At 34.4% G+C, this 25,725-nt stretch overlaps 1 protein-coding gene across 6 annotated transcripts in view; it reads left to right on the forward strand.

Annotated features, from left to right (window-relative positions):
* Positions 1–25,725, forward strand: part of USP33 (ubiquitin specific peptidase 33) — a 53,744-nt gene that overhangs the window by 26,545 nt on the left and 1,474 nt on the right. For 3 of the 6 annotated variants that reach the window (XM_072754829.1, XM_026004739.2, XM_026004738.2), the window contains exons 8-23: positions 1,451–1,564; positions 2,654–2,732; positions 4,344–4,761; positions 6,553–6,693; positions 7,932–8,047; positions 9,149–9,321; positions 9,448–9,518; positions 10,359–10,392; positions 12,943–12,988; positions 13,419–13,599; positions 14,207–14,333; positions 14,937–15,106; positions 16,434–16,515; positions 17,261–17,369; positions 24,434–24,536; positions 25,563–25,631. In XM_072754829.1, the coding sequence (XP_072610930.1) occupies positions 1,451–1,564; positions 2,654–2,732; positions 4,344–4,761; positions 6,553–6,693; positions 7,932–8,047; positions 9,149–9,321; positions 9,448–9,518; positions 10,359–10,392; positions 12,943–12,988; positions 13,419–13,599; positions 14,207–14,333; positions 14,937–15,106; positions 16,434–16,515; positions 17,261–17,369; positions 24,434–24,536; positions 25,563–25,631 (2,033 nt within the window). Of the gene's footprint in view, positions 1–1,450; positions 1,565–2,653; positions 2,733–4,343; positions 4,762–6,552; positions 6,694–7,931; positions 8,048–9,148; positions 9,322–9,423; positions 9,519–10,358; positions 10,393–12,942; positions 12,989–13,418; positions 13,600–14,206; positions 14,334–14,936; positions 15,107–16,433; positions 16,516–17,260; positions 17,370–24,433; positions 24,537–25,562; positions 25,632–25,725 lie in introns of all 6 variants that reach the window. The other 3 variants (XM_072754828.1, XM_072754827.1, XM_026004737.2) reach the window with 1 other exon arrangement.

Raw genomic sequence — 25,725 nt, forward strand, 5'->3', positions numbered from 1 at the left:
GACCTGAGGGGAAATCAAGCTTAACCTACTAAGCCACCCAAGTGCTCCAGATTTTCTTTTTTCCTAATCATAGCTTTATAGAGTAGGTAGGGGCAGCATGGAATGCTCTGTAGACATCTGTTAAGTCCATTTGTTCTAACATGTAGTTTAAGTCCAGTGTTTCTTGATTTTCTGTCTGGAAGATCTATCCATGATTGAAGATGGGTATTGAAGTCCCCTACTGTTCCTGTATTGGTGTTTATTTCTCCCTTCAGATCTGTTAATACTTGCTATATATATTTAGCTGCCCCTGTGTTGGGTGCATAAATATTTAAAAATGTTATCCTCTTGATGAATTGATCCCTTTATCATTGTATAATGCTCTTCTTTATATCTTGTTACAGTTTTTTGAGTTAAAGTCTGCTTAGTGTAATATAAGTATAGCTACCCGTTCTCTTCATTTCCACTCACGTGGAGTATCTTTTTAGGATAGCTAGTTTGTTGCAGGTCAGGGCTTGGTCCTTTGTCCAGTCCATTTCCTGTTAACAGTTTGAATAGATTCACTGAGGTTCCTTCCAGGTAAACATGCTCATAAAAGACAGTATTGCCTTTTAAATTGCTAACTTGAGCCACCAGATGGATAGTAGTATCACTAACTGAGATGTAGAAGCTTGGAGGAAGAATAGATTCATTCGAAAGTTTAATTTTTATCATGTTAAATTTGAGATGCTCATGATAGCCATCAGTTTGGGTATTTGATACAAATCTGGAGGTTTTTTTTTTTAAGATTTTATTTATTTATTCATGAGAGACAGAGAGAGAGAGGCAGAGACACAGGCAGAGGGAGAAGCAGGCACCACACAGAGAGCCCGATGTGGGACTCGATCCAGGGTCTCCAGGATCACACCCTGGGCTGCAGACGGCGCTAAACCGCTGCGCCACCGGGGCTGCCCCAAATCTGTAGTTTAGATGAGACATTTGACTTTCATAAATTTGACTGTCTGACATGAGCATGAAAATTTAAGATCTTCTCAGGAAAAGAGTATATAGAGAAGACAGGAAAATTCATAGGATCGAGTGCTGAGGAACCTTAATATTTATGTATCTGGTAAGAGCAGAAAGAACAATAAAGATGGAAAACAGTTGCCAGAGATGAAGAAAAGTAGAAAAGTTCATTGTTCAAGAGAAGGGTTGCTCAAGAATGAGGAGTGGGTTACCTGTAATAAATGCTGCTAAGGAGGAAGTGAGAGGTGTTGCCTGGACCTGGCAGCATGGAGGAGTCGGAGACGGTGGGGTCAGATTTGATTTGAATGGGTTGAACAAGATATATGAAGAAGTGAGTTGAAGCTATAAAAGGAAGCAGAATACTCATAGATATGGGGCTCCGTGTGCTGCCGGTTTGTTGACTGCCTGGAAGACAGTATTGAGCTTTGAGTCCATTTTAACATTTTTCTTTCTTTTTTAAAATTAGCCCACCGTTGACACAGTTTTTTCTTGATTGTGGAGGACTAGCTCGAACAGATAAGAAACCAGCCATTTGTAAAAGTTATCTCAAACTGATGACAGAACTGTGGCATAAAAGCAGGTGTGTGCTTAATGTATTGATTCTCTTTATTATGTTTTTAAATATCAAATACTAAAAGGATGCAGGTACATATATATAGTTGAGTTGTAGAAATTCTTTATATATTTTGTATATTAACCCCTTATTTGAGATATCATTTGCAATATCTTCTCACATTTACTAGGTTGCTTTTTTGTTTTGCTGATGGTTTCCCTTGCTGTGTGCAAGCTTTTTATTTTTGGGTATTCAATAGTTTATTTCTGCTTTGGTTTCCTTTGCCTGAGGAGACATATCCCTAAATACATTGCTAAGGGCAATGTCTAAGAGATTATTGGCTGTTTTGTTTTAGGTGTTTAATGGATTCAGGTCTCACATTTAGGTCTTTAATCCATTTTGAGTTTTTTTTTTTTGTAAAAAATAGAGGATGATTTTAATGAGTTCTTTTGAGATATGAAGTAGATGTCATTTATCTCTTTAATGTTGAAGAGCCAGGATTCTCCATTGTTATTTATCCCCATTGGGTGTTATCCAGTGCTTCTACAGCCTCGACTGTTTCTAAGTTCCTTTCTGCATAGCTAGAACTACCCCTTAACTGTGTGCTTTAAGCTTCTTTTGCCCTGAATCATTAAGGTATTCCTGAAAATTTACCAAACTTCGTAAGTGTCAGTATGGAATTCTAAAAGTGGTTAAATCTCATTATTTGGTTGACTTTTCATTTTTTGTTTTCATCGTTACGTGATGCCTGGTTCTAAAATCTTACATCAACTATACTCAAAAAAATATAATTCGGAAAAATCTTATCTAATGTATAATAATGTACTAGGTACATTTATCTTAATTATCCTAGGAATTTTACATAATTAAAATTTTGTTTTAAGTAATTATAAATATTTTTGAAAAAAAATAGAGCATTAGGGTGGAGAGCAATTAAATATATCTTGAGTATCATTAGTAAGCTGTTCTGATGAGCCTATGAAACATAACACTGGGCAATTTTTAATGATTTTTTTGAAATACTTTTTAATTTGACAGCTTCAATTCTTGATTGCTGATTTCTAAAATAAAAAGTAAAAATCACAAATTTCTTATTAAAATTTTTTTTTTACTCAGGCCAGGATCTGTTGTGCCTACTACTCTGTTTCAAGGAATTAAAACAGTAAATCCAACATTTAGGGGCTATTCTCAGCAGGTAAGTCTTCATTCTTTTATTCTTTCTCATTCATAACATTATCTATAATAAGTTTGCAAATTGCTATTATGCATTGTTGTTTTTGTGTAATCATTTGCATTTTTAAATTTATAGTTTATTTGTCCATTGTTTTAGGATATCACTTCTTGTGTATTTACCAAGAATAATGATCTATTATCATATTTTTAGTTTATATTTTTCCACCTTATAATTTTATATTTTTCTAGAAATTATTAAATTTTGTGGTGAATAAATATTTCTCTTCTAGTGCTTTTAGCTTCAAAAAAGTTACACATCTAAAGATAAATTTTCACTTGTTTTATTTTCAAAATATTTAATTCTCTACATCTGTCATTTGTTTTGTTTTACAATCTAAATTTCATTTTTCACAAAGAGCTAGCTAATTGTACCAAACTATAAATTTAAGAATTTTCTTATATGATTTTAAAAATTTCTTCTTTATTAGTTTTTATGCTTACATTAATATTTTATGGTGTCTATTTCTGGGCTTTCTTTCTTTTTTTTTTTTTTTTAAAGATTTTATTTATTTATTCATCAGAGAGAGGCAGAGACACAGGCAGAGGGAGAAGCGGCTCCATGCCGGGAGCCTGCCGTGGGACTGGATCCCGGGTCTCCAAGATCACACCCTGGGCTGAAGGTGGCGCTAAACCGCTGAGCCCCCAGGGCTGCCCTGTTTCTGGGCTTTCTAACTCATTTCATTGACTTATGTTTTTTTTTGGAGTAGTACCAATGGCAGCTTCAATTATTGTAACTTTATATATTTTCCTTTAATGTTAACACCTGGCTCTCACATATTTTTCCTTTTCAAAACAATACCTGTTCTGGTGCACTTTTTTTTTTTTTTCTGGTGCTCATTCCTGGATCACCAGACACTGATTTGGTAGATGCAAGTTGGGTCTACAAATTTGTATTTTTCTTTTTTTTAAATTGAAGTATAGTTAACACACAATATTGCATTTGTTTTAGGTGTACAGCATAGTGATTCGACAGTTTTACTTGTCGTAATATGCTCATCCATCACCAATACAGCTACCATTTATCACCCTACAGCACTGTTATGATGCCATTGACTATATTTCCTGTGCTGTACATTTTATCCCTATGATTTATCCATTACATAAACGGAAGCCTATACCTTCCACTCCTCCCCACCCAATTTGCCTATTACTGTACCCACAAATTTGTATTTTTAAGAAGCATTCAAAGTTGATCAAGAATTTTTCTTTTAGGTATAGTACAAGATTGGATGAAACTTTATTTTAAGCCAGAATTATAAATTATTTGAATTTAGGACATCTCTGAATTCTGATTGTCCTACGAGGCAAATCCATGTTTTCTTTATGCTTTCTCCATTTTCTAAAAATAGCAATACCAAAAGCTGACCTCTAGATCATCTTCAGTTTTTAAATTATTTCTGTTTTATTTACATAATTTTTTAGAACTCAGTGCTTCCCATCCCTTCAATGCCTGGTGTTTTAATGCTACACATTTAGAAATCAGTTGATAAGCACATTTTGTATATTTCTTCTTAAGTTTCTACAAGCATATATTTTTAATGAAATGGTAATACCTATGTTGCTTATGTATTAGGATGCTCAAGAATTCCTTCGATGTTTAATGGATCTGCTTCATGAAGAATTAAAAGAACAGGTCATGGAAGTTGAGGAAGATCCTCAAACTATAACAACTGAGGAAACCATGGAAGAAGACAAGAGCCAGTCAGATGTAGATTTTCAATCCTGTGAATCTTGTAGCAGCAGTGATAAAGCAGAAAATGAAAATGGCTCTAGAACCTTTTCTGAAGATAATAACGAAACAACAATGTTGATTCAGGATGATGAGAACAATTCCGAAATGTCAAAAGATTGGCAAAAAGAGAAGATGTGCAATAAAATTAATAAAGTAAATTCTGAAGGAGAATTAGATAAAGATAGAGACTCTTTGTCTGAAGCAGTCGACTTGAACAACCAGGAAACTGTCAAAGTACAGATACACAGCAGAGCTTCAGGTGACAATTTAATACTTTGAAAATGGTAGCGTTTCATCTGTAGACAATGTGTGCAAGTTAGCATAATTGTCTTTAAGATTATATTTGTAATTTCACATTTTCTGATTTTTTTGGGGAAAATTAGCATGGCATATGAATAAAATAGAACACATTTCTAATTTACATGTTAATGTTCACAATCTATAATTAGCATAATAAAAACAAAATAGACTAATGAATAACTTTAGCTTAATATTTTGTGTGCAGTATATCACATTATATAAATCACTTTTGAAGAAAGAAGGAATTAAATAGTTGTCACTTTTGGGCTGCAAGCTAGTAGAGTTAGCAATATTTGCATGTGAGTATTAATGTCATTTTATGCAGATGTCTCTTGAGATCCTGGGGAAAAAGGAAGATAACTCAAATTGCAATTTTGTAATCTTACATACTTTTCGATTTAGATTGCTGTCATTGGAATGATAACAGCTAAGAAATATTTGGCATATGTTTTGATGTGGGAATTTAACTATAATGAACTGTGTTGATAGATTATACCATAATACTAGTCAGTGTTTTGAAATGAGCAAGTGGCCAGATTAAATATAATTGAGTTAGATTGCTTTGCATTTTACTTTCATTTCTTCAAGACTTAATTTATCTGGCTTAATATGATATCTAGTTTTCTAAAGCACATAAAAAAAAAATGCCAGAAGTTTAAATTATCTGATCTTAAAGTAAGTGGCAGACAAGTAACAAAAAAATTTATCTTCTGTGATTTCTAAAGAATGAAACAACTAAACAATTTATTTAGGTATTGAATAAACCAAAAATCCTTGAGGAAAAGATATTTCCTTGAGTATGGGAATACTAGTGGTTCACCTGTGTACAGTGCATAAATGAGTTCTAATCAGGAAAACATGTTAGATTCCTTAATTATGGTAGCCTTATGTTTAGAAGTTTAGATGTGTTTAGAACTTGGTTAGTCAATAAGTACATGAAATGTCAGTATTGAAAGAATCAGCCTCAGCTGCTGTAGACTGCTGTTCAGGCCTTGCTTGTCAAAAGCCTGATTAAGGGGCATAGTTCTTTATTTTTCCGAAGCAGGCTTGTTTTTATACATAGTGACTAAGTGATGACCTAGATCAGGGATCTAAGCTTTTACATGTTACAAAGACCTGATTTAAAAGTGTGACCAAGACCATTGTATGGCATAAAAAACTTAAAATCACAGTCCCTTGCTCTGGAATCTCTTATATCCTAGGACTCTAACAGCAAACTCTCAAGATAGCTGTCATGAAGCTTTTATTTTCCTGATTCATAATTACCTTCTTAAAAAGGTCCTTTCCTGATAAAGAACTCTATTTCCTTTTATCACAGTAAGAATAAAATAATTTGTGATTACTTTATGCCTAAATTACTTCTTAGATTTTGATTATAATGTTAGTTTGAGAGAATAACCTTTTATTTTCTCCTACATGGTTTTAAAGTTTTTTTAAAAACTATTATAAATATTAAAAAATACTAAAATAGAACAAAAACAATCCTCTTTGGTTTTATGTTTCCATGGCTCACTTCCTGAATTGCCTAGGGCAGTAATGTGTTACAGACATTATTCAGATTCCTCGGTGGAAAAATCACTGTTATTTTGCTTAGCAAGGACTTTGTCTATCAGATATTTCACTTGACAGTTATTAATGTGAATTGTGTTCGAAATCTCAAATGAAAAAAACCTTTAAATTAATTAATATTATTTGATAAATGGGATCATTTTACTATTTAAGATAATAATACAAATTTTAAATATTACAGAATATATTACTGATGTCCATTTGAATGACCTGTCTACATCACAGATCTTACCATCAAATGAAGGTGTTAATCCACGATTATCAGCAAGCCCTCCTAAATCAGGCAATTTGTGGCCAGGATTGGCATCCACACACAAAAAAGGTAGAAGTTTCAGTTACTCAGGTTCCTTTGCTTTGATAATTTAAAGTGTTAATTATGAAATATTATTTAGTACTTTAAAATTGACAGCATAATTTTATACAACCATGATTTGAAATTTTTGTGTGTGTGGCACAAATTTACATATAGTAGAATTCACTCTTTTGGTGTAGAGTTCTGAATTTTAATACATGCATAGACTATTGTTACCACCACCACAAACAGAATATAGAACAGTTTTTAACATCCCAAGAATTCCCTCATATTACCCTTTTGTAACCTCTCCCTAAACCATAATTAACCCTTTTGATCTGTTCTCTATTACTATTGTTTTGCCTTTTCTAGAATGTCATATAAATGAAAGCATATAGTCTTTTGGAAACAGGCCTTTTTCACTTAGTGTGATGCATTTGAGGAATAGTCATGTTGCACATCTGAATAGTTCCTTATTATTACGTAGTAGTATTTTATTTATGACTACTGTTTATTCATTCACTCTGAAGAACATTTGAATTGTTTCTAGTTTTTGGCAATTATGAATAATGCTGCTATAAACATTTTTGTACAGGTTTCTGTGTGAATATAAGTTTGTCTAGAGTAAACATCTAAAAATGGGGTTATTGGGTTTTACATTGGTTTATGTTTAAAGTTATGAAATTGTTTTCCAGAATAGCTATATAATTTTGCATTCCCACTTGGCTGTGAATGAGAATTCCAGTATTATAAAATGTAAAACTCTAAAAGTCTTAGGAAGAAAACATAGGAAGGAGGAAATGTGTTGCTGACCTTGTGTTAGGAAGTTTTTTAAAGATGGTAAAAGCAGTATTCTTAAAAGAGAAAATTAATTTCTTTGGCAAAGATCCTATTAAGAGATTGAAAAGACAAGATTGGGAGAAAATACTTGTAAATCGCATATCTGACAAGGGATTTATATCTAGAATATATAAAAAACTCTCAAAACTTAATTATAGAATCCTTTCTTCAAATAAAGCCTTACTTGGATGCAAAAACAAGTAAAAGCAAAATTAATCAGATTCAAGTCAAGCTAACAAGACTGAACACACCTATTTCATCTTGGTTTCTCTTAGGGATTTTTTTTTTTTAAGTAATTCTCTGGAATGGTACTTGGACAAATTTTCATTAGCATAGTAAATTATATTGTTAAGGATTCCAGAGAAAAATGCTAAAGGAACTACCTTGATATTTTAAAAAAATGTTTTACACTTGTTTTTCAATCCTAGCTCAATCTGCATCATCTCCAAAGAGAAAAAAGCAGCATAAGAAATACCGAAGTGTTATTTCAGACATTTTTGATGGAACAATTATTAGTTCAGTGCAGTGTCTGACTTGTGACAGGGTGAGTATGAGGGAATTATAATACATAGGGAATTTCTGTCAAATAATCTTTTAAAACAACAAAACCTGACAAATGGAATGAAAAGTTTAATTTTTTCTCCTTGCTGCTGATGGTTATACATGTATTTCTTGTGTTTACATTAGTATAAATTAATTCTAGGAGTAAAATTTGTTTTTTTGGAAGCAATAGGCAATATCATTTTGAAAGGATGGATCTTGGCCTGTCATTAGACAGGCATGCATCTACAGCAAGAAATAACTCAGTTCTTCATCTCTGGTCAGATATAAAGGTGATGTGTTGCTCAGCAACAGTAAGTGGTAACACATGCATATTCTCCCAAGGCTGGCAAAATTAATATGCTGGGAAACTGTTGCTATTCACAGCCATAAGGCTGTGAATGTATCTTCTACATTTGGTGGTATGGCTTATAAATATTTTCTTATGTTAAGATTAGTGCTCAGATAATGAAGGTAATGTCAGATTCATATACATGAGCATAAATTAAAACATGAGTTCTTTTATCATATCTCTTAATCTCAGAATTAAGGAATATACAATGACTTCTCTCAAAAAAACCCTCAAAAACAAGTTTTCAATCAAAAACAAGTTTTCAGTTATTGTATTTGGTTCTTAAGTCGAATCTCAGGGCTTTCAATAGGATCACTTTCATGTACACTCTTTGGGTACCAAATATTTAAATGGAATCATCCAAAAATGTTTTCAGCTATTTAAAAATTACATGATAGGTTTTACATCTTTTTTGAAAAAATTTTAAAAACTATCATGAGAGATCATTTCCAAAAATAAATACAGTAGTGGTGCTTAAGTGTCTGATACTGAGTCTATAGTGTCTGGATATATTTCTCTATGCCACAGTGTCCTTGACTGATGGGGATGTTGGTAGTCACCTCATAAGGCTTCTGCAAAGATTAAATTTAGAACAGCACCTGGTACAGAGCAAGTGCTTTTGCTGTTGCCATTACTATGTTAATGAGTTTTTCATTTTTTGCCTATGAATTGCTTTGCACAGTCTAAGATTTGTTCTCATAAATGTTCGTGTTGAAGTATTTTCATTCCACTTTAAATATGAAACAATTTTAGGTATCTGTAACCCTCGAGACCTTTCAAGATCTGTCCTTGCCGATTCCTGGCAAGGAAGACCTTGCTAAGCTGCATTCATCCAGTCACCCAACTTCTATAGTCAAAGCAGGATCATGTGGCGAAGCATATGCTCCCCAAGGGTGGATAGCTTTTTTCATGGAATATGTGAAGAGGTACGTATGCATTTTCTTTGTATTAATCAATTGTTAAAACTGCTGTTTCTGCTCTACTGGCAGAACACTTGCTTTTTTTTTTTTCTGTCAATAATGTTTCAGGTTTGTTGTCTCATGTGTTCCTAGCTGGTTTTGGGGTCCAATAGTAACCTTGCAAGATTGTCTTGCTGCCTTCTTCGCCAGAGATGAACTAAAAGGTAAGAAATATGAAACAGTTTTCATCTATGGCTAAATTCTTGTGAGTGATCTAAAATACTAGTGGGACTAAATAGAAGACGTATTTATAAAAGCTAAGGTTTAAGGTGGCTTACCCAGTACCTGCCTGTAACAGCATAGTTACCGATCTCCCATGGTAACGTAAGGAACATAAATCATATCCTGAAATAGTTTATACAGATTTCTGGAGTATAAGACAATATGGTAAGTGAGGTGCCTTAAAACTGCTCTGGGATTCAAAGAAGGGAAAATTCGACCCTTATAAAAGAGTTGTATATGTGGAGTACTCCGCATTCCTCCATAATATTTAAGATATGCCAGTGTTTTTGTGTGTTCATCATCTTGCTAGGATATATAACAGTCAGTAAAGTTTGTTGAGTGAATAAATGCAAAGGATGGAATTTGAGGGGATCCCTGGGTGGCTCAGCGGTTTGGCACCTGCCTTTGGCCCAGGGTGTGATCCTGGAGACCCAGGATCGAGTCACGCATCGGGCTCCCGGCATGGAGCCTGCATCTCTCTCTGCCTGTATCTCTGCCTCTCTCTCTCTCTCTCTATCATGAATAAATAAATAAAATCTTTAAAAAAAAAAAAAAAAAAGGATGGAATTTGAGATAGGCCTTCAAGACTGAAAAGAGAAAGAGGTGAGGATATTTTAGGCAAGGTAAACATCACGAGCTGACTCTTGAGCAGAAACTAAAAATGTGAGCCTTGTATTACTGTGCTGCAAAATCAGCATGTGGCAAACCCCAAGAATTGCAGAACCAAAAGAAAATAACTTACTTTTACTTGAGAGGAATGACTGGATCTGTTCTATTTCCAGGTGACAATATGTACAGTTGTGAAAAATGCAAAAAGTAAGTGTCATTGACCATGTTTTGAATCATGTATTTTGTATCATAAATGGTATTTTTCTCGGTCGTTTGAATTGGGTATGTGAAGCTAATTTTGCACCTTATTTAAAAAAATGAAGGCTAGTAAACTTTGTCCCTAGTAAAAATAGGTCGTCGTATAAAGCAAATTTTAGGTAAAAGTTAGACAAATTTAACAGGCTTATCTAAGAAGTGAAAGTTTATATATGTATTTTGAGATATAAAATAACTGTAATTCTACATAAACATTTTCTAAATATGGTATAAAAGATATACTAGGGTGTATAACATATATTTTCATTATATAAGTTTTGCTATCATATAAGGTAGTGTTCTCTTCTGAATTACCGTGTTAACAGACTAGACCAGGAAGTCAAAGTGACCATAAAGGTACATAGTTTCAACTCTGTATAAAATTCAGAAAGGTTATAGCAACTTTGATGTTACCTGTTGTATGATGGGAGAATAGGTTAAGAAGAGGATGGTATGATTTCTTTGCATCTGCTAGATGCCTTTTAAATGTCTTATAATAAATTCAAGCTTTTAAGGCCTCTTGGTGGTAAGTTAGAAAAGAAAAATAGCTGGAGAATTGAAGGCAGATATGTTTGTGTGAACTGGGAAATTTTTCTGAATCTCTCTAGTAGAAAAATAATGGTGTCCTAATAACTAGAACCTTCATAATAACAAACATCTGTCTGGTTAGCAATAACTCCAGGAAAGGTTGATCTGTAACTATTGGTTCTCATAACAAAGAGGAATGGTATATTGTTTGGTCAATGAGGATGAAAAGTTATTTTGTACAAGAAAAAAACACCTCTAATAAATTGAGAAGTATTTATTTGTCCTTAGAGCTGTAGCTAATAGCTGAAGAGGGAGTTGGCCTGGAGGGGGAACTTTCCTTGAAAAGCAATATTAACTAGGAAAAAGATAATAGTGAAGATGGAAAAGAACCTTGCATCTGCCCCAAATCCACAGTATATATCTGCAACTGTACATTAATACTGATCATTAAAAATAACCATCCTTGAACTCAAGTTACGTGTTTCTACATACAAGAATAAGGGTTATTTTGCCAGAGTGGGAGTGAGGAGAGGGCGGAAGGGGTGAAGAGGGTCATAAGGTACAGATTTCTAAGGTTGACAGAAAATAAACAGTTTCTAAAAAAAAAAAAAAAAAGGTACAGATTTCAGTTACAATCTAAGTCATGGAGATGTAATGTGCACTATAGTGACTGTAGTTAATAATACTGTATTTCATATTTGAAAATTTTTAAGAGGGTAGATCTTAAAAGTTTTCATTCATTATAAGAAAAAAATCTGTGGCTATATATGGTGGTGATTGTTAACTAAAATTATTGTAGTGATCATTTTATAATGTATACAAATACTGAATCCTATTGTACACTTGAAACTAATACAGTGTTACATGTTAATTATACCTCAATTAAAAATAATACTAAAATTTAAAGAATACAGGTTATATATTTTTTAAAAAGAATAAAAGTTACAGGGGCACTCAGCTGTCTCAGTTGGTGGAGCATGCAACTCTTGACCTTGAGGTTGTGAATTCAGCCCCATGCTGGGTATAGAGATTACATAAACACAACAACAACAACACAATCTAAAAAAAAGAAAAAGAGAAGAATAAATGTTATAATACACTGACCAGGGCGGCCCAGGTGGCTCAGTGGTTTAACACTGCCTTTAGCCCAGGACCTGATCCTTGAGATCCAGGATCGAGTCCCATGTCGGGCTCCCTACATGGAGCCTGCTTCTCCCTCTGCTTGTGTCTCTGCCTCTCTCTCTCTGTGTGTCTTTCATACATAAATAAAATCTTTAAAAAATATAATAATAATACACTGACCTGAGCAAACAATTCTATAAAATTGAGATTTTATTTTACCCAGTTTTACTTGATATCTGAATGTTATGAAGGCACAGTCAGACCATAACAGCATTTTCTTTTTTAAGATTTTATTTATTTATTCATGAGAGACACAGAAAGAGGCAGAGACACAGGCAGAGGGAGAAGCAGCCTCCATGCAAGGATCCTGATGTGAGATCCGATCCCGGATCCTGGGATCACTCCCTGAGCCAAAGGCTGATGCTCAACCGCTGAGCCACCCAGGTGTCCCAGCATATTTGTTTAAAAAAAAATAATTTTTATCAAATAATTAACAACTCCCTAAATTTTTATTACTGATATCTTAGTTTAAATATATCTTTTTTAAAGTAATGGGTTCCACTGTTTCATTAGTATATATTTTTAAATGGTAGCATATCATTTAGCAGTGAGCATTTTTTGTCCTTGTGTTTTCTAAAAGATTCTGCTACATACTTAAAAATACCAGGGGTGCCTGGGTGGCTCAAGTCGGTTGAGCATCTGGATCTTGAGGTCAGGGTCATGAGTTCAAGTCCTGCGTGGGGCTCCACACTGGGCATGGAGCCTACTTAAAAAAAAAAACTAAACTAAAACCTTTGTGGATTCATATGGGAAACGGGTTTACTTAAATTTGTTTTTTCTCTTTCTCCCCAGGTTAAGGAATGGAGTAAAGTTTTGTAAAGTACAAAAATTTCCTGAGGTATGGACTTTATTATTAATTGGGTTTATTTTGTGTTGTATGAACAGGAAACAGTAACATAATACCTTGTTAGCATAGTTGAAGAATGGAGTGATTCCATTGACCAGGGTCTGTGTTTATACCCTATTAGAATTATCCATTTTTAAGATACTAGGTTACATACCAACTAGGTACACTTATCTGTAAAACTGTTGAACACAGTTTAATCAGACATTGTAGGATCTTGAAGGTATAAAATATAAAATTAGAAAAGCTAGTATTTGTGAACTTAGGAAGAATCAGGTTTTACCATTTCTATACTTTAATGTCTCTGGAATCAGGTTATAATAATTGCATGGAATGTTTAACCTTGACACTTAATTCAATATCTAGATTTAATAGACTCCTTTATCTAGCATACAAAACAACAGAATTTTAAATTCTCTTTTAGATTTTATGCATACATCTTAAAAGATTCAGACATGAACTGATGTTTTCCACCAAAATCAGTACCCATGTTTCATTTCCGCTGGAAGGTCTGGATCTTCAGCCATTTCTTGCTAAAGATAGTCCAGCTCAAATTGTTACCTATGACCTTCTGTCAGTCATTTGTCATCATGGAACTGCAAGTAGTAAGTATATAGGTCTCACATATGTCTAGATTAAAAAAAAAAAGTAACCATCTGAATTGATTTCTTAAATAAAATTTGATTAAATAAAATAAAAATATAAAAATAGATATATTTAATTTTGGTTGTTAAAAACAAAATTTTGGGAAATTGAGTAATTTTGCTACAAAGTTGAAATATTAGAAATTATATTTTGTATAAAATTTAATAAGGATTTTAACACATTTTTTGCACTTTTAAAAAATTATATTTTTGTCCTTATTTTCATTTCAAGTGGTGGTGAGGATATACACTGGAAAAAAATATGAGCGTAGTTCTCTGCTAGGAACTGAGGATTCAAAAAGTACTTTAATTCTTGGAGCACCTGGGTGGCTTATTCCGTTGGGCATCTGACTTTGGCTCAGGTCATGATCTCAGGGTCCTGAGATCTAGCCCCTTGTCAGGCTCCCCACTCAGTGGAAACTGCCCCTTCTCTGCTTGTGCTCTTTCTCTCCACCCTCTCTCCCAAATAAATAAATAAATAAAATCTTTAAAAATAAAGAAGTACTCTAATTCTTGTGTTTAACTTTGTGTTACTGAAATTATTTAAATTTTTTCAATTCAAATTCAGGTGGACACTATATTGCCTACTGCCGAAATAATTTAAATAATCTCTGGTATGAATTCGATGATCAAAGTGTTACTGAAGTTTCAGAATCTACTGTACAAAATGCAGAAGCTTATGTTCTTTTTTATAGGTAAGGAAGTAATTCTCACAGATAGGCTAGTTTGACAAATACGGAAGAACATCTCACTTTCGGGGTTATAACTTTTAAAAGTAAAGATTAGAAATTGTTTTACTCTCATTTTATTTTGTGAGTAAAGTGCAAGGTTGCATGCAGAATGATCTTTTCTTAGGAAAATGTTAAATCATTGAGTTGAAGGGCAAAGGAATAAATTTTGCTTTAGAAAAAAGATTGGTTTTGATAAATTAGGTGCTGGCAGTAGGAGTAAAGTGCCAGATTTTCTCCTAAAATAGCTAATAAAGAAGGTATTACTATACAAATGGATGTTTGGTATTTTTCAGTATCTTGTAAAAGACTAAATACTAGCTACTGAAAGAAGAAAACATTATTTAGATCTTACTAGCAAATATTTGAGTGCCTAACTGTGTACCCGTAGTTAGGTGGATACCAGTAGTTACCATACACTGTTGCTCTTTAGGGGTATATAATGTAATTAAGGAGTGATACAGCATTTATTTCTCTTAAATAGTTCCCAGGCCTAATAAGATTCATAATATTACATAGTCTGATGGAGTAAAATGCATATTAAGCTTAATGAATTGTTGTCCTTAACAGGAAAAGCAGTGAAGAGGCACAAAAAGAGAGACGAAGGATATCAAATTTATTGAACATAATGGAACCAAGTCTCCTTCAGTTTTATATTTCTCGACAGTGGCTAAATAAATTTAAGACCTTTGCTGAACCTGGCCCTATTTCAAATAATGATTTTCTCTGTATTCATGGAGGTAAGAAATTTTGTAATGGAAAGTAGTGGTAGGGGTTTGCTGTTAAAATAACTTCCACATTAGGAAGAGCCCAGAGTTTTTCTCTTCCCCTTATTTCTCTTTTCTTCATCTACAACAGTCTAACTAAATGTGTTTAATTTTATAGTTCCAGAAATTGGCTTTGTTTTGATTTATAGGCAGTCTGTAGCCTCTTCATAGAAGAGATATTCGTTGAGTACTTATTCCAAACCCTGTGCTAGGCCCCAAAAATACCAAAGATACTATTTCTGTTCTCTTAACTCTTAATTTCATAGTAAGACAGATATATACACAGCCAGTTATGGTACAGTGAACACTTCTATAATGGATTATTTTTCTTGGCTGAGAGGCATTCAGCTGCCAACTATATCCATGATTCTTATCCGTTTGTCTAAATTAATAGGTGGTGCTTTCCCTAAGTAAGAAAATATACTTGGAATTTAACAAAAAAAGCCTCATAGAGTTATTTGCTATATTTAACTTAAGCCTTTGGTGATCAGCTATGTTCATGTTTGTACACATGATAAATAACACCTTAGTGTAACACCTTGATTAAATTTCATGATTGAATACTCAGTATTCTTATAATGAACTATTTTTGTAGTGAAACCATATAAATAGTAGGAATATCCTGTAGTAGAGAAACCTAAACCTTGAAATGTTTCTGTATGTGAATTTCTCTGTTTGCCCACGTGAACTACTAAAATAAGGCTCTTCCAGTTCTGAATCTCCCCATGAACTTTTAATGGTATTTATCTTGACTGCCTTTTATTATTGGTAGGTATATAAGTGCCTTATTTCTTTTGCTAGCTCAAGCTCCATGAAGGAAAGATTCTCTTATTTTTCTTTGATTTCTCTCACTATATAGTCAAACTTTAGTAAAGATTTACATAAGTTATTTGAAGATCTTGGTTAGGTGATTTTTCTCTGTTTCAAGAAATATGTTCATTTTTAGTAATGTAATCACCAGGGATGCCTGGGTGGCTCAGCGGTTGGGCATCTGCCTTCAGCTCAGGCTGTGATCTTGGAGTCCCGGGATCGTGTCCCACATCGGGCTCTCTGCATGGAGCCTGCTTCTCCCTCTGCCTGTGTCTCTGCCTCTCTCTCCCTGTCTCTGTCTCTCATGAATGAATACATAAAATCTTAAAAAAAAAAAAAAAAGAATGTAATCACCAGAAATGCTAATACTTAATTTTTAAGACTAATGATTTAAAAATGCCAGTGATTAATTAGTTTAAAAATGAGTTGAACTTTTGAAAGTTGTATAAGGCAGTTTAAGACTGAGACACACCTATCTGAACTTTTTTAGGTGTTCCTCCACGAAAAGCTGGTTATATTGAAGATCTGGTTTTGATGCTGCCTCAGAACATTTGGGATAACCTATATAGCAGGTTTGTTTTTTTAAATTAGACAATGTGGTATTGTGAAAACCAGTTGGTGAAACTTGTTAAAAAGGAATTGTATCATTTTATATATGTTCCTTGTGCTTTATGTTGCTTATGTAGAAAATCCTGTTTTCCATTGTGAAATTTGAAGAGGAAGACTTTGTAGTTAATGTGGCTCTAGTCTAGATAATGTAATTCTAATTTTTATGTTTCAGTTATCTGTATCTGGAAAAGCATATGGTGATATTTAACTCTGAAATTTTATAGTTTTAAATTTTATTTTAAAACATTTCATTTATAATTTCATTTATAATTACTGTTTTCTTAGTTAAATATTGAAAATAATTCATTCCATGAATTCTTGAGAGGCCAGGGAAAGCCTCTTTCTGATTAAAACTTATAATGACTATGGCTCCACTGAACTAAGATTTATATGTTGTACTGTACTTTTTGAAAGCTACTTCCTTTACTTTGTGTTGTTGCCTCTAACATATTTAGTAGCAGAAATAGCTGTAAGGGAAAGTTGAAATATAAAGCAAGTTAGTCAATAAATTGAGTCATTGTCTCTGATAAACATAAAATCAAGTTATAATACTGCGATTTTTTTACATTAGTTTAATTATGACAGATTTTTTTGTGGGGATTTATTATTTACTAGCTATTTAGCTATTGACTAAAAGTTGGAGACAAATTTCCTAGAACATCAGCTTTCTTCAACATTATCATAATTATTAAATTCTTCATGCTTTAGGTATGGAGGAGGACCAGCTGTCAACCATCTGTACATTTGTCACACTTGCCAAATTGAGGCGGAGAAAATTGAAAAAAGAAGAAAAACTGAATTGGAAATTTTTATTCGGGTAAAAGTGATGCTTTTCGAATTGTAAATATGATCTAGGATAAAGAACTTACAATTAGCAGAACTATTATTATGTTAACTCTATTAAGGAACTGGTTAGATGAAAGAGTTGTAATAGATTTAAGTGTTCTGGATGTATAACAGGTCACAAATTCTAGTGAGTTAAGTTCTCCTTTTGTAGGGTTTTATTTTCATGGTTGGTAATAAATTTTGTTTTATGGATTGGCACTGGCAAGAAATCTCCTTACTGAAATGGTAAAGTATAGGTTTCCTTTAGTTAGTGTTTTTCTTAAAGCATCTACCCAGACTGCATTCTGTACTTCCATCTTTTTGTGAAATATAATACTTTTTGTGAGACTGTCTATACTTACAAATATACCCCTCAAAATGAGTATCTTGCATTCCTTGATTGCAAGCAATAGGCTGAAAGTGGTCACACAGTCAATAGGAAGAGCTAATAAACAACTAGGCTTTTCCTGTTTCTTTGCTGTTTTTTTTTGTTGTTGTTGTTGCTGTTTTTTCTTTTCTTTTTCTTTTTCTTTTTTTTTAAGAAATAAATCTATTTGATCTTTTTAAGGAAGGGTAAACTATATCTCTGCAGTTATCACATTAGTTACCAATACAACAGAATTAGCCTTTGACAGCTTTAAAATACATCAGATTATCTACTTTTTGAAGAGGATCAACATGCAAGTAAATTAAAAATCATTTAAATGTGGGGGAGTAGGAGATACAGGCTCTGGTTATGGAATGAGTAAGTCGCAAGAATGAGAGGCACAGCATAAGGAATATAGACAATGATACTGTAATAGTAATGGATCAAGACAGATGGCAGCCACACTTGAGGTGAACACAGAATGATGTATAAATTCACAGAATTACTGTGTCCTACACTTGAAGCTATGATATAATATTGTGTGCCAGTTCTACTCAGAATTATTTAAATGTGTATATGTTGACCAAATGACCATCCATATATACAAATTCGTGGTTTTTCTTTGGGCTCAGAACTATTTGACGGTGTTAGGCTCTGATGTGTGTGTTTTTTTTTTAATATTTTATTTATTTATTCATGAGAGACACACAGAGAGAGAGGCAGAGACATAGGCATAGGGAGAAGCAGGCTCCATGCAGGGAGCCCGATGTGGGCCTCGATCCCGCGTCTCCAGGATCATGCCCTGGGCTGAAGTTGGTGCTAAACCGCTGAGCCACCTGGTTGCCCAAGGCTCTGAAGAATTAAAACATTACAGTGGTTGAGAAAAAAGAAACATTTAGGGATCCCTGGGTGGCGCAGCGGTTTGGCGCCTGCCTTTGGCCCAGGGCGCGATCCTGGAGACCCGGGATCGAATCCCACTTCGGGCTCCCGGTGCACGGAGCCTGCTTCTTCCTCTGCCTGTGTCTCTGCCTCTCTCTCTCTGTCTGTGTAACTATCATAAATAAATAAAAATTTAAAAAAATTATTTAAAAAGAAACATTTAGGTATGCACTAATGAAATAAATGCACTAATTCACAAAGGCAAAAATGAAGTAATCCATAGATAATGAGTAAGATGGGAAACAGTCATAGTATTACTGATTAATTATAGTAAATCACCAGTCTAGGTTATTATTTTATGTACATTGCTAAACAACCAGGCTTTATGGAGAAGGGACTAGTACATTTCCATTTATCTAGGTAGCAAGAAGTCAGTCTCTTCAAAGTGCTGTTGTCAGTAGTATAGCTCCAACTATATATTTGTGACCCAAATTTCCATTAGAGAATCCTAGTAGAGTTTGGATCTCCTTAGAGGCATATGCATTGATAATCCTATTAAGACTATATTGGTGGAGGGGTGGTAATTTTGTAAGAGAAAATTGAGGTTCTTTCAGTAAAAGAGGGGAAGAAGTTGTTAAATGGACAAGAGATGAACAATATGTTCCATGTTATGGCTGTAGCACACATTCACCCATATACACATATACTTGCTTCTCTTCATGGATTTAGGATTTGTGTTGTATGTCCTGTTGCCTAAAGTAAAGGAATTTTCATACTCATGGGAAGATAGTATGGTTATCAATTTGTTTATTGTGCTTGGGCCTTATTTGTTTCTTAAACCTGAGGAGGCAAATTTTAGTTGAATGTTTAAAATAGTTCATTCCATGAATGCTTAAATAAATGGCTAATGACTATATCCATTAAGGTTTGGGGAACAGAAGCCATTCTGAGTATTTTGAGGATAATAGGAATATAGGCAAAGAAAGACTTAAACAACTACTGAAAAGACTGGGCAGTGAAGGTCAAGAAAACCACTACTGACTCAGGAGATCTGGGAGTGAGATAAGGCTGCCATGCTGGAGGTGGGAGTGGGGGTTGGAGGAGAGGGGTCTCAGAGCCCAGATGGTTTAAGGAAACCTTCTTAATGTGGCGTGGGCCCAGTCAAGGGTGTTGGAGCCCAGGTAAGATGAGAATGGATACCCATGTTGGGTAGGGATTAGGGAATGGTGGGTAGTAGAATTGAAGGATTGGTCCCTTATGTAGAATTCATCAGATAATGCGTACATTGTCAGCTAAGAGTTACAGAAAGAGAGAAAACTAAAATGGATTGTGCTATTAGTATTCGATTAGACTTGTAGTTCCCTTTGTGAACTTACGGTGATACACACATATACATATGTACAAATGTGTGTATGTATATACATATAGAAACAAATGATGTACATATGTTAATTCCCTAAGTTTGTTATTAAAAGGGCCTGGGAGCAATGGTAATTCCAGTAGGATTAAACATACCTAGCTCTCATCAGGTTGTGGCTTCTTAACATCTTTCTCCACTAAAGGGTACCAGTACCAACCTTCCTTGGAGAAATGGCTGGTTCATATCAGTGTTAATTTCCAGATTTTTGTCACTTGTGTTAGTCCTGTAGGAAAAGGTAATTGTATGTATGAAATATGCACCAAGATGTTTGGAGGAAAGGAACATGTTTAGCACCTTACTGTCAATGGTCTAAGGAAAGAAAATTTATTTGTGTTACATTGGAGTTTTCCTGTAAGTTTGAGATCGTTTCAAAGTTAAAAAATTAAAAATTTCACAAAACCTCTGGAAATTATCTCTACTTCTAGCCACTGGTAAATCTCAGGAGAATGCTCAGCAATCTAATAAACTGGGTAAGATGCTAATCTCAGGACCCTGGTGGGTCATTTTGAGGGTGCTCATAAGCTGTAAAATGTTGCTGTTAAAGATGTTAGCTGCTTTTGACACCAAGTGAAGGATTCTTGGGAAGATGCTTGGAAGTGGTGGCAAAATCCTATTTATGCCATTTGTGGATGCCTCAGTCCTATCCAGAGCTGCCACCAGAGGAAAGAAAGAGTTTCTTTCTTTTGTGACTTCCATGAATTGCATATACCATGATAGTGCCTAACCTGGAGTACTACTGGCCCAGGATCCTGGAAAATGTAGGCTTTTCCTCTTCACAGAAGGGAGTGTAAGAATGAATGGAAGTGATGCATTACAGGCCATATAGTAAAGTCTGCCTCTTGTCAGCTCAGCATCCATACACACTCATACCTGTAAGCAAAAGCAGTAGCAACAGTATGACATTTCTATTCAACACTGTGCAACTAGCTCATGTACTGGTATGTGCTGGTTTTTCCTAAATTTGGGAGACCTGAAGTTCTGAGTCACTGCACTTTCAGATAGAAGTCATTCATCTTTAGTTCAGTCAATTCAGTCACAATCTCCCTTTTTTACTGTAATCTCAAGAATATTGGGACATCTGGGTGGCTCACTTGGTTAAGCATCTTCCTTCAGCTCAGGTCGTGATCTCATTCTGGGATCCAGCCTGCAGCGGGCTCCCTGCTCGGCAGGGAGTCTGCTTCTCCCTCTCCCTCTGCCCCTCCCTCCTGCTCATGCTCTCTCTCTCTCTCAAATAATAAAATCTTTGGGGGAAAAAAAGAATAAACTATAAGATTAACTACAACCAGGATACCTTATTATGAAATTATATCAAGTGCCAGCAAGAATGTGGAGGAACTGGAAAATGCCGGTGGGAATGCAAAATGTTACAAGCCAAGTGACAGTTTGGCAGTTTCTCGTAGGTTAAGTGAACACTTAGCACACGACTCAGCAATGTCAACCCTGAGTGTTTACTCCAGAGAAATGACAACTTACATTTACAAAACCTGTACACAGGGGGCACCTGGCTGGCTCAGTAAGTAGAACATGTGACTCTTGATCTTGGGGTCATGAGTTCAAGCCCCATGTTGGGCATAAAGCTTACTTTAAAAAAAAAAAGGTAAATGAGAAAAAAACCTTACACACAGATGTTCATAGCAGTATTGCTTATAACTGATCAAAACTGGAAACAATTGAAATGTTATCAGCTGGCAAATAGATGAACAAAATATGATAGCTCTGTAATGGAAAAGTACTGGCAATAAAAAAGATGAGACTCTTGATGCGTGCAGCAACGTTGAACCTCAGAAACATTATGCCAAGTGAAAGAAGACAGATGTGAAGAGGCTATGTGATGTCAAATTCCATTTATGTGAAACATCTGAAAAATAAACAATGAAGACAATGTAAATCAGTGGTTTCCTGGGGCTAGGAGCAAGAGATGGGACCACAGAAACTGTAGAGTGGTGCAGGGGAACAGTCTGGGGTGTCAGAAGTATTCTAAGCTGGCTTGTGGTGGTAGTTGCAAGACTATAAATTTACCCCCCTCTCCCCCTTTAACAACAAAACAGTGTGTTAGTTATAAAGCTTAACACTGGAGTACGAATATAGGTGCCCTTGGTAGACCAGGACTTAGGTAGAGTTTCTGAAAAATTGAAAAAGTAGATAGGATCAGACTGAAGAAACAAACCAAAGGCCACAGGAAATGACCTCACAGGTTTCAAGCTTGAAAGTGGCAAATACCAATAATAGCCTCAGCATTCTGCCCTTTGCACTGAACAAGGCAGCAAGCGTAAAGGTTTCTGCTTGGATAGAGCAGTAAATATGGAGACTTAGGTCAGTTGAAGAAGGAATTATCTTAGCTCCTAATAAGAGAATTGTAATATCTTAAATTATGCTTTAAAATACATAAATTAATCCTCAGGGAAATACATAAGGATATTATACCATAAAAACAAAACAGAACTCCATAGATGGGTTGATTGGAAAGCAACATAAATATTGTTGGAGCGCAAATGACAATGAAGTACATTTCCTAAAATGAAGCACAAAGAAAACAGATGGAAAGTTTTGAATATTGGGTAGACCTAGAATCCAGTGTTTTCCTAATAGGTATTTTAGAAGAGAATGGCAGGGGAGGGGAAGGGACACAACTTTTAGGAAACCGGTGTAGAGAAATTTCCCAGAGCTAGGGAAAAACATGTATCTTTAAATTGATGAGGGGGATTGTAGTTAACTAAATATTTAAAAAGCCCCACCTAGACACTTAGGAAATATCCTGATGTCAGAGATGAAGTCTTAAGAATGTCCAAACCTGGTAATGCTATAAATTAAATGGATTCGTCTGGTAGGATCAGTCTGACATTACATTTCAAAAATCTCAGTTTTCTAGGGATAAGTTGTGCATCATGGAAAGTCCTAACTCTAAATTCTCTATTTTGAGACATACATGCTTTGATTTCTGTGTTAACCATCAAACAGCCACAGCATTTTTCATTGCCTTTCATTGTTCTACGGAAGCAACTACTGTGTATCCCAGAAGTATCCTTGCCCTCAAATAACTTACATTTAATAAATAAATAATATATATTAAAAGGTAATGAGTTCTTTGGAAAAGGAAAGAAAAACAAAAGAGGGATGACGAGTACAGTGATAAAGAGAGGTATCAGGTGCATTTTTAAATAGGGTGGTCAAGATAGGCCTTAGTGAGAAGGTGACATTTAAGTAAAGACTTGAAGGAGGCAAGGGAACTATTTAGATGTGTGAAAGGAAAGGGTAGTCATACAAAAGCTTTAAGAGATAGGAAGGTAACTGCTTGGTTCTGGGAATAACAGGTCTGTATGACCGTGAGTGAATAAATGAGGAAAGTCTTAGAAGATGAAGTCAAATCATGGAGCCAGATCATGGAGGTACTTCTGTGCTATTATGAGGATCTTTGGTGACAATGGCAGGGTTTTATAAAATTTGATTATAAGAGAGACATGATCTGAACTTGGTTGTCTTTGTCCTCAGATAATATGTATTCTAGGCATTTAGTTAGCCCCATATGAAATATTTTTAGGAGTCTCACTGTCTTTCCACATTAGTCCAGTGAGGTAGATTTCAGATACCCTTCATTTTCCTTAGGCTCTTTTGCCTCCACCTTTCTTTCTGTATCAGTTATTCTATCCTTTGCGCTTCTTTAATCGAAAGCAGTAGAAACCACATTGGCTAACTTAAGCAAAAAAGAAATTTATCAAAAGGAAAAACTGAATAACCAGTTCTCCAGAATTTCAGGAACCACGCTGGCCCTGGGTATGTAGCTAACAAAGTTGACATTGGAGTGACTTCATTCTCACCATTAGATCACTCCTGAGTATTTCCATTTCTGGTAGAGTATTGCCTCGTTGAGTCACATACCCATTTCTTTAGGCCTTAGAAGAGGAATTGGAACATCTTTAGGGGCCTTAGTCTCACCACATTAAGAATTTGTCCTGTACATATATGTATATTTCTGGTGAAACACCATATACAAGATTATTCATTGCAGCATTGTGTTTGTGATAGCAACATGTCCACCAGTATCTTCAGTGAACAGAAGTAAAGGGTAGACAGTGGATATGGTATATTTAAATAACATTTACACATTTGATTGTTAATAAGTACGTGGAGTATTTATTGTTTTGAAGACTTGCCTTGACCCATTTCGACTTATCCAGTGTCTTATTCTTCTTTTGTGTGTGCTTGTTTTGAGACATAACCTAGACTTAACTTGTTCATTAATATGTATTACAGTGGTACTAAGATAACTTAGCATCAGTGTACATCTCATTCTTTAGGAGGAATTGGCCTTAGCAAATGCTAAAGTAGAATGGTTGTATTGTTCTGCTATAAGTTCTAGATATTAGGTGACTGATTTTTTTCTTCCTTGTAGCTCAACAGAGCATTCCAAGAGGAGGATTCTCCAGCTACTTTTTATTGTATCAGTATGCAGTGGTTTAGAGAATGGGAAAGCTTTGTAAAGGGTAAAGATGGAGGTAAGTAGTTAACTGAAAAATGAAATTCTTTGCTGATTTTTTATTTGACAAATATTTTTTGAATATCTATATGCACTTGGGATTGTACCAGTGAAAAAAAGAGAAAAAGATCCCTGAGGGCAGGGCTTGTTTCTAGTTTGTTGTTTTAAACCTATTTCATGACTTACAGCATATTCATAGCAGGACTAAAGGAACTGAACAAAATTAGTCTGTAATTTTAATATTGAAAAGTCAAAAAAATCCACCCAACAGTAAGATTGGTTACATAATGGTTTAATTGTTACTGTGACATACTATGTGGACTTTAAAAATAATTTTTGTGACAGTGTGTAATAATTACAGAGATGTTGATATGTTGAAAAAGTTTGCAATATTGCATTCATAGTTTCAATATTTAATGTTTAAAAAAATGGGAAACATATGCAAAAGAAAAAGACCACAAAGATACTGAAACTGCTTATCTTTCTGTAATGGGATGACAATATTTTTTTCTTTCTTATGCCTTTTTTTTTTTACAGCTTTTTTTTTTTTTTTTTTACAGCTTTTGATAATGAACATGCACTGTACTTTTGTATTCAAGGGGAAGCAGGGTTTTTTTTTTTTCTTAAAAAAATGGATGTATTTTAACATTTCATTTTATGCTTTATTGTCTTCAGTTTAATGACAATTGGAAATAAATGAACAATTACATAATTTCTTTTTTAAATTACAAAAGAATTGTTCTTTTATAACATTAAAAGTGCATCTTAACCTGTGATCTTTAAATGGATAATTAAGAGTGAGAATTTGGATGGTAGTGAGAGCTACCTTCTCCCTTCTTTCTTGGTTCTGTTTTGGGGGGAACTAAGACCCAAAAAGAAAGACACTCAGAAGATAGTTAAAAATTGACTATAATAATCTGACAAAAAAAATCAATTTGATTATATTGTTACATCCCTCAATTATTTTAGGCACAGAAATACATTTCTTTGGTGCATTTCTTTGAAAAGTATGCATTTTAGTCATTTGTTTTTCCTTTTGACTTAGATCCTCCAGGTCCTATTGATAACACTAAAATTGCAGTCACTAAATGTGGCAGTGTGATGCTCAGGCAAGGTAAGTTGACTGATATTTAAGCCATTTGATCCTGTTAATAATATATCTTTATTAGCCATCATTGCTAGTTTTTTACCCAGCTCAGTGGTAAAAT

Source organism: Vulpes vulpes, chromosome 3 (genome assembly GCF_048418805.1).
Source record: "Vulpes vulpes isolate BD-2025 chromosome 3, VulVul3, whole genome shotgun sequence".
NCBI lineage: Eukaryota > Metazoa > Chordata > Mammalia > Carnivora > Canidae > Vulpes > Vulpes vulpes.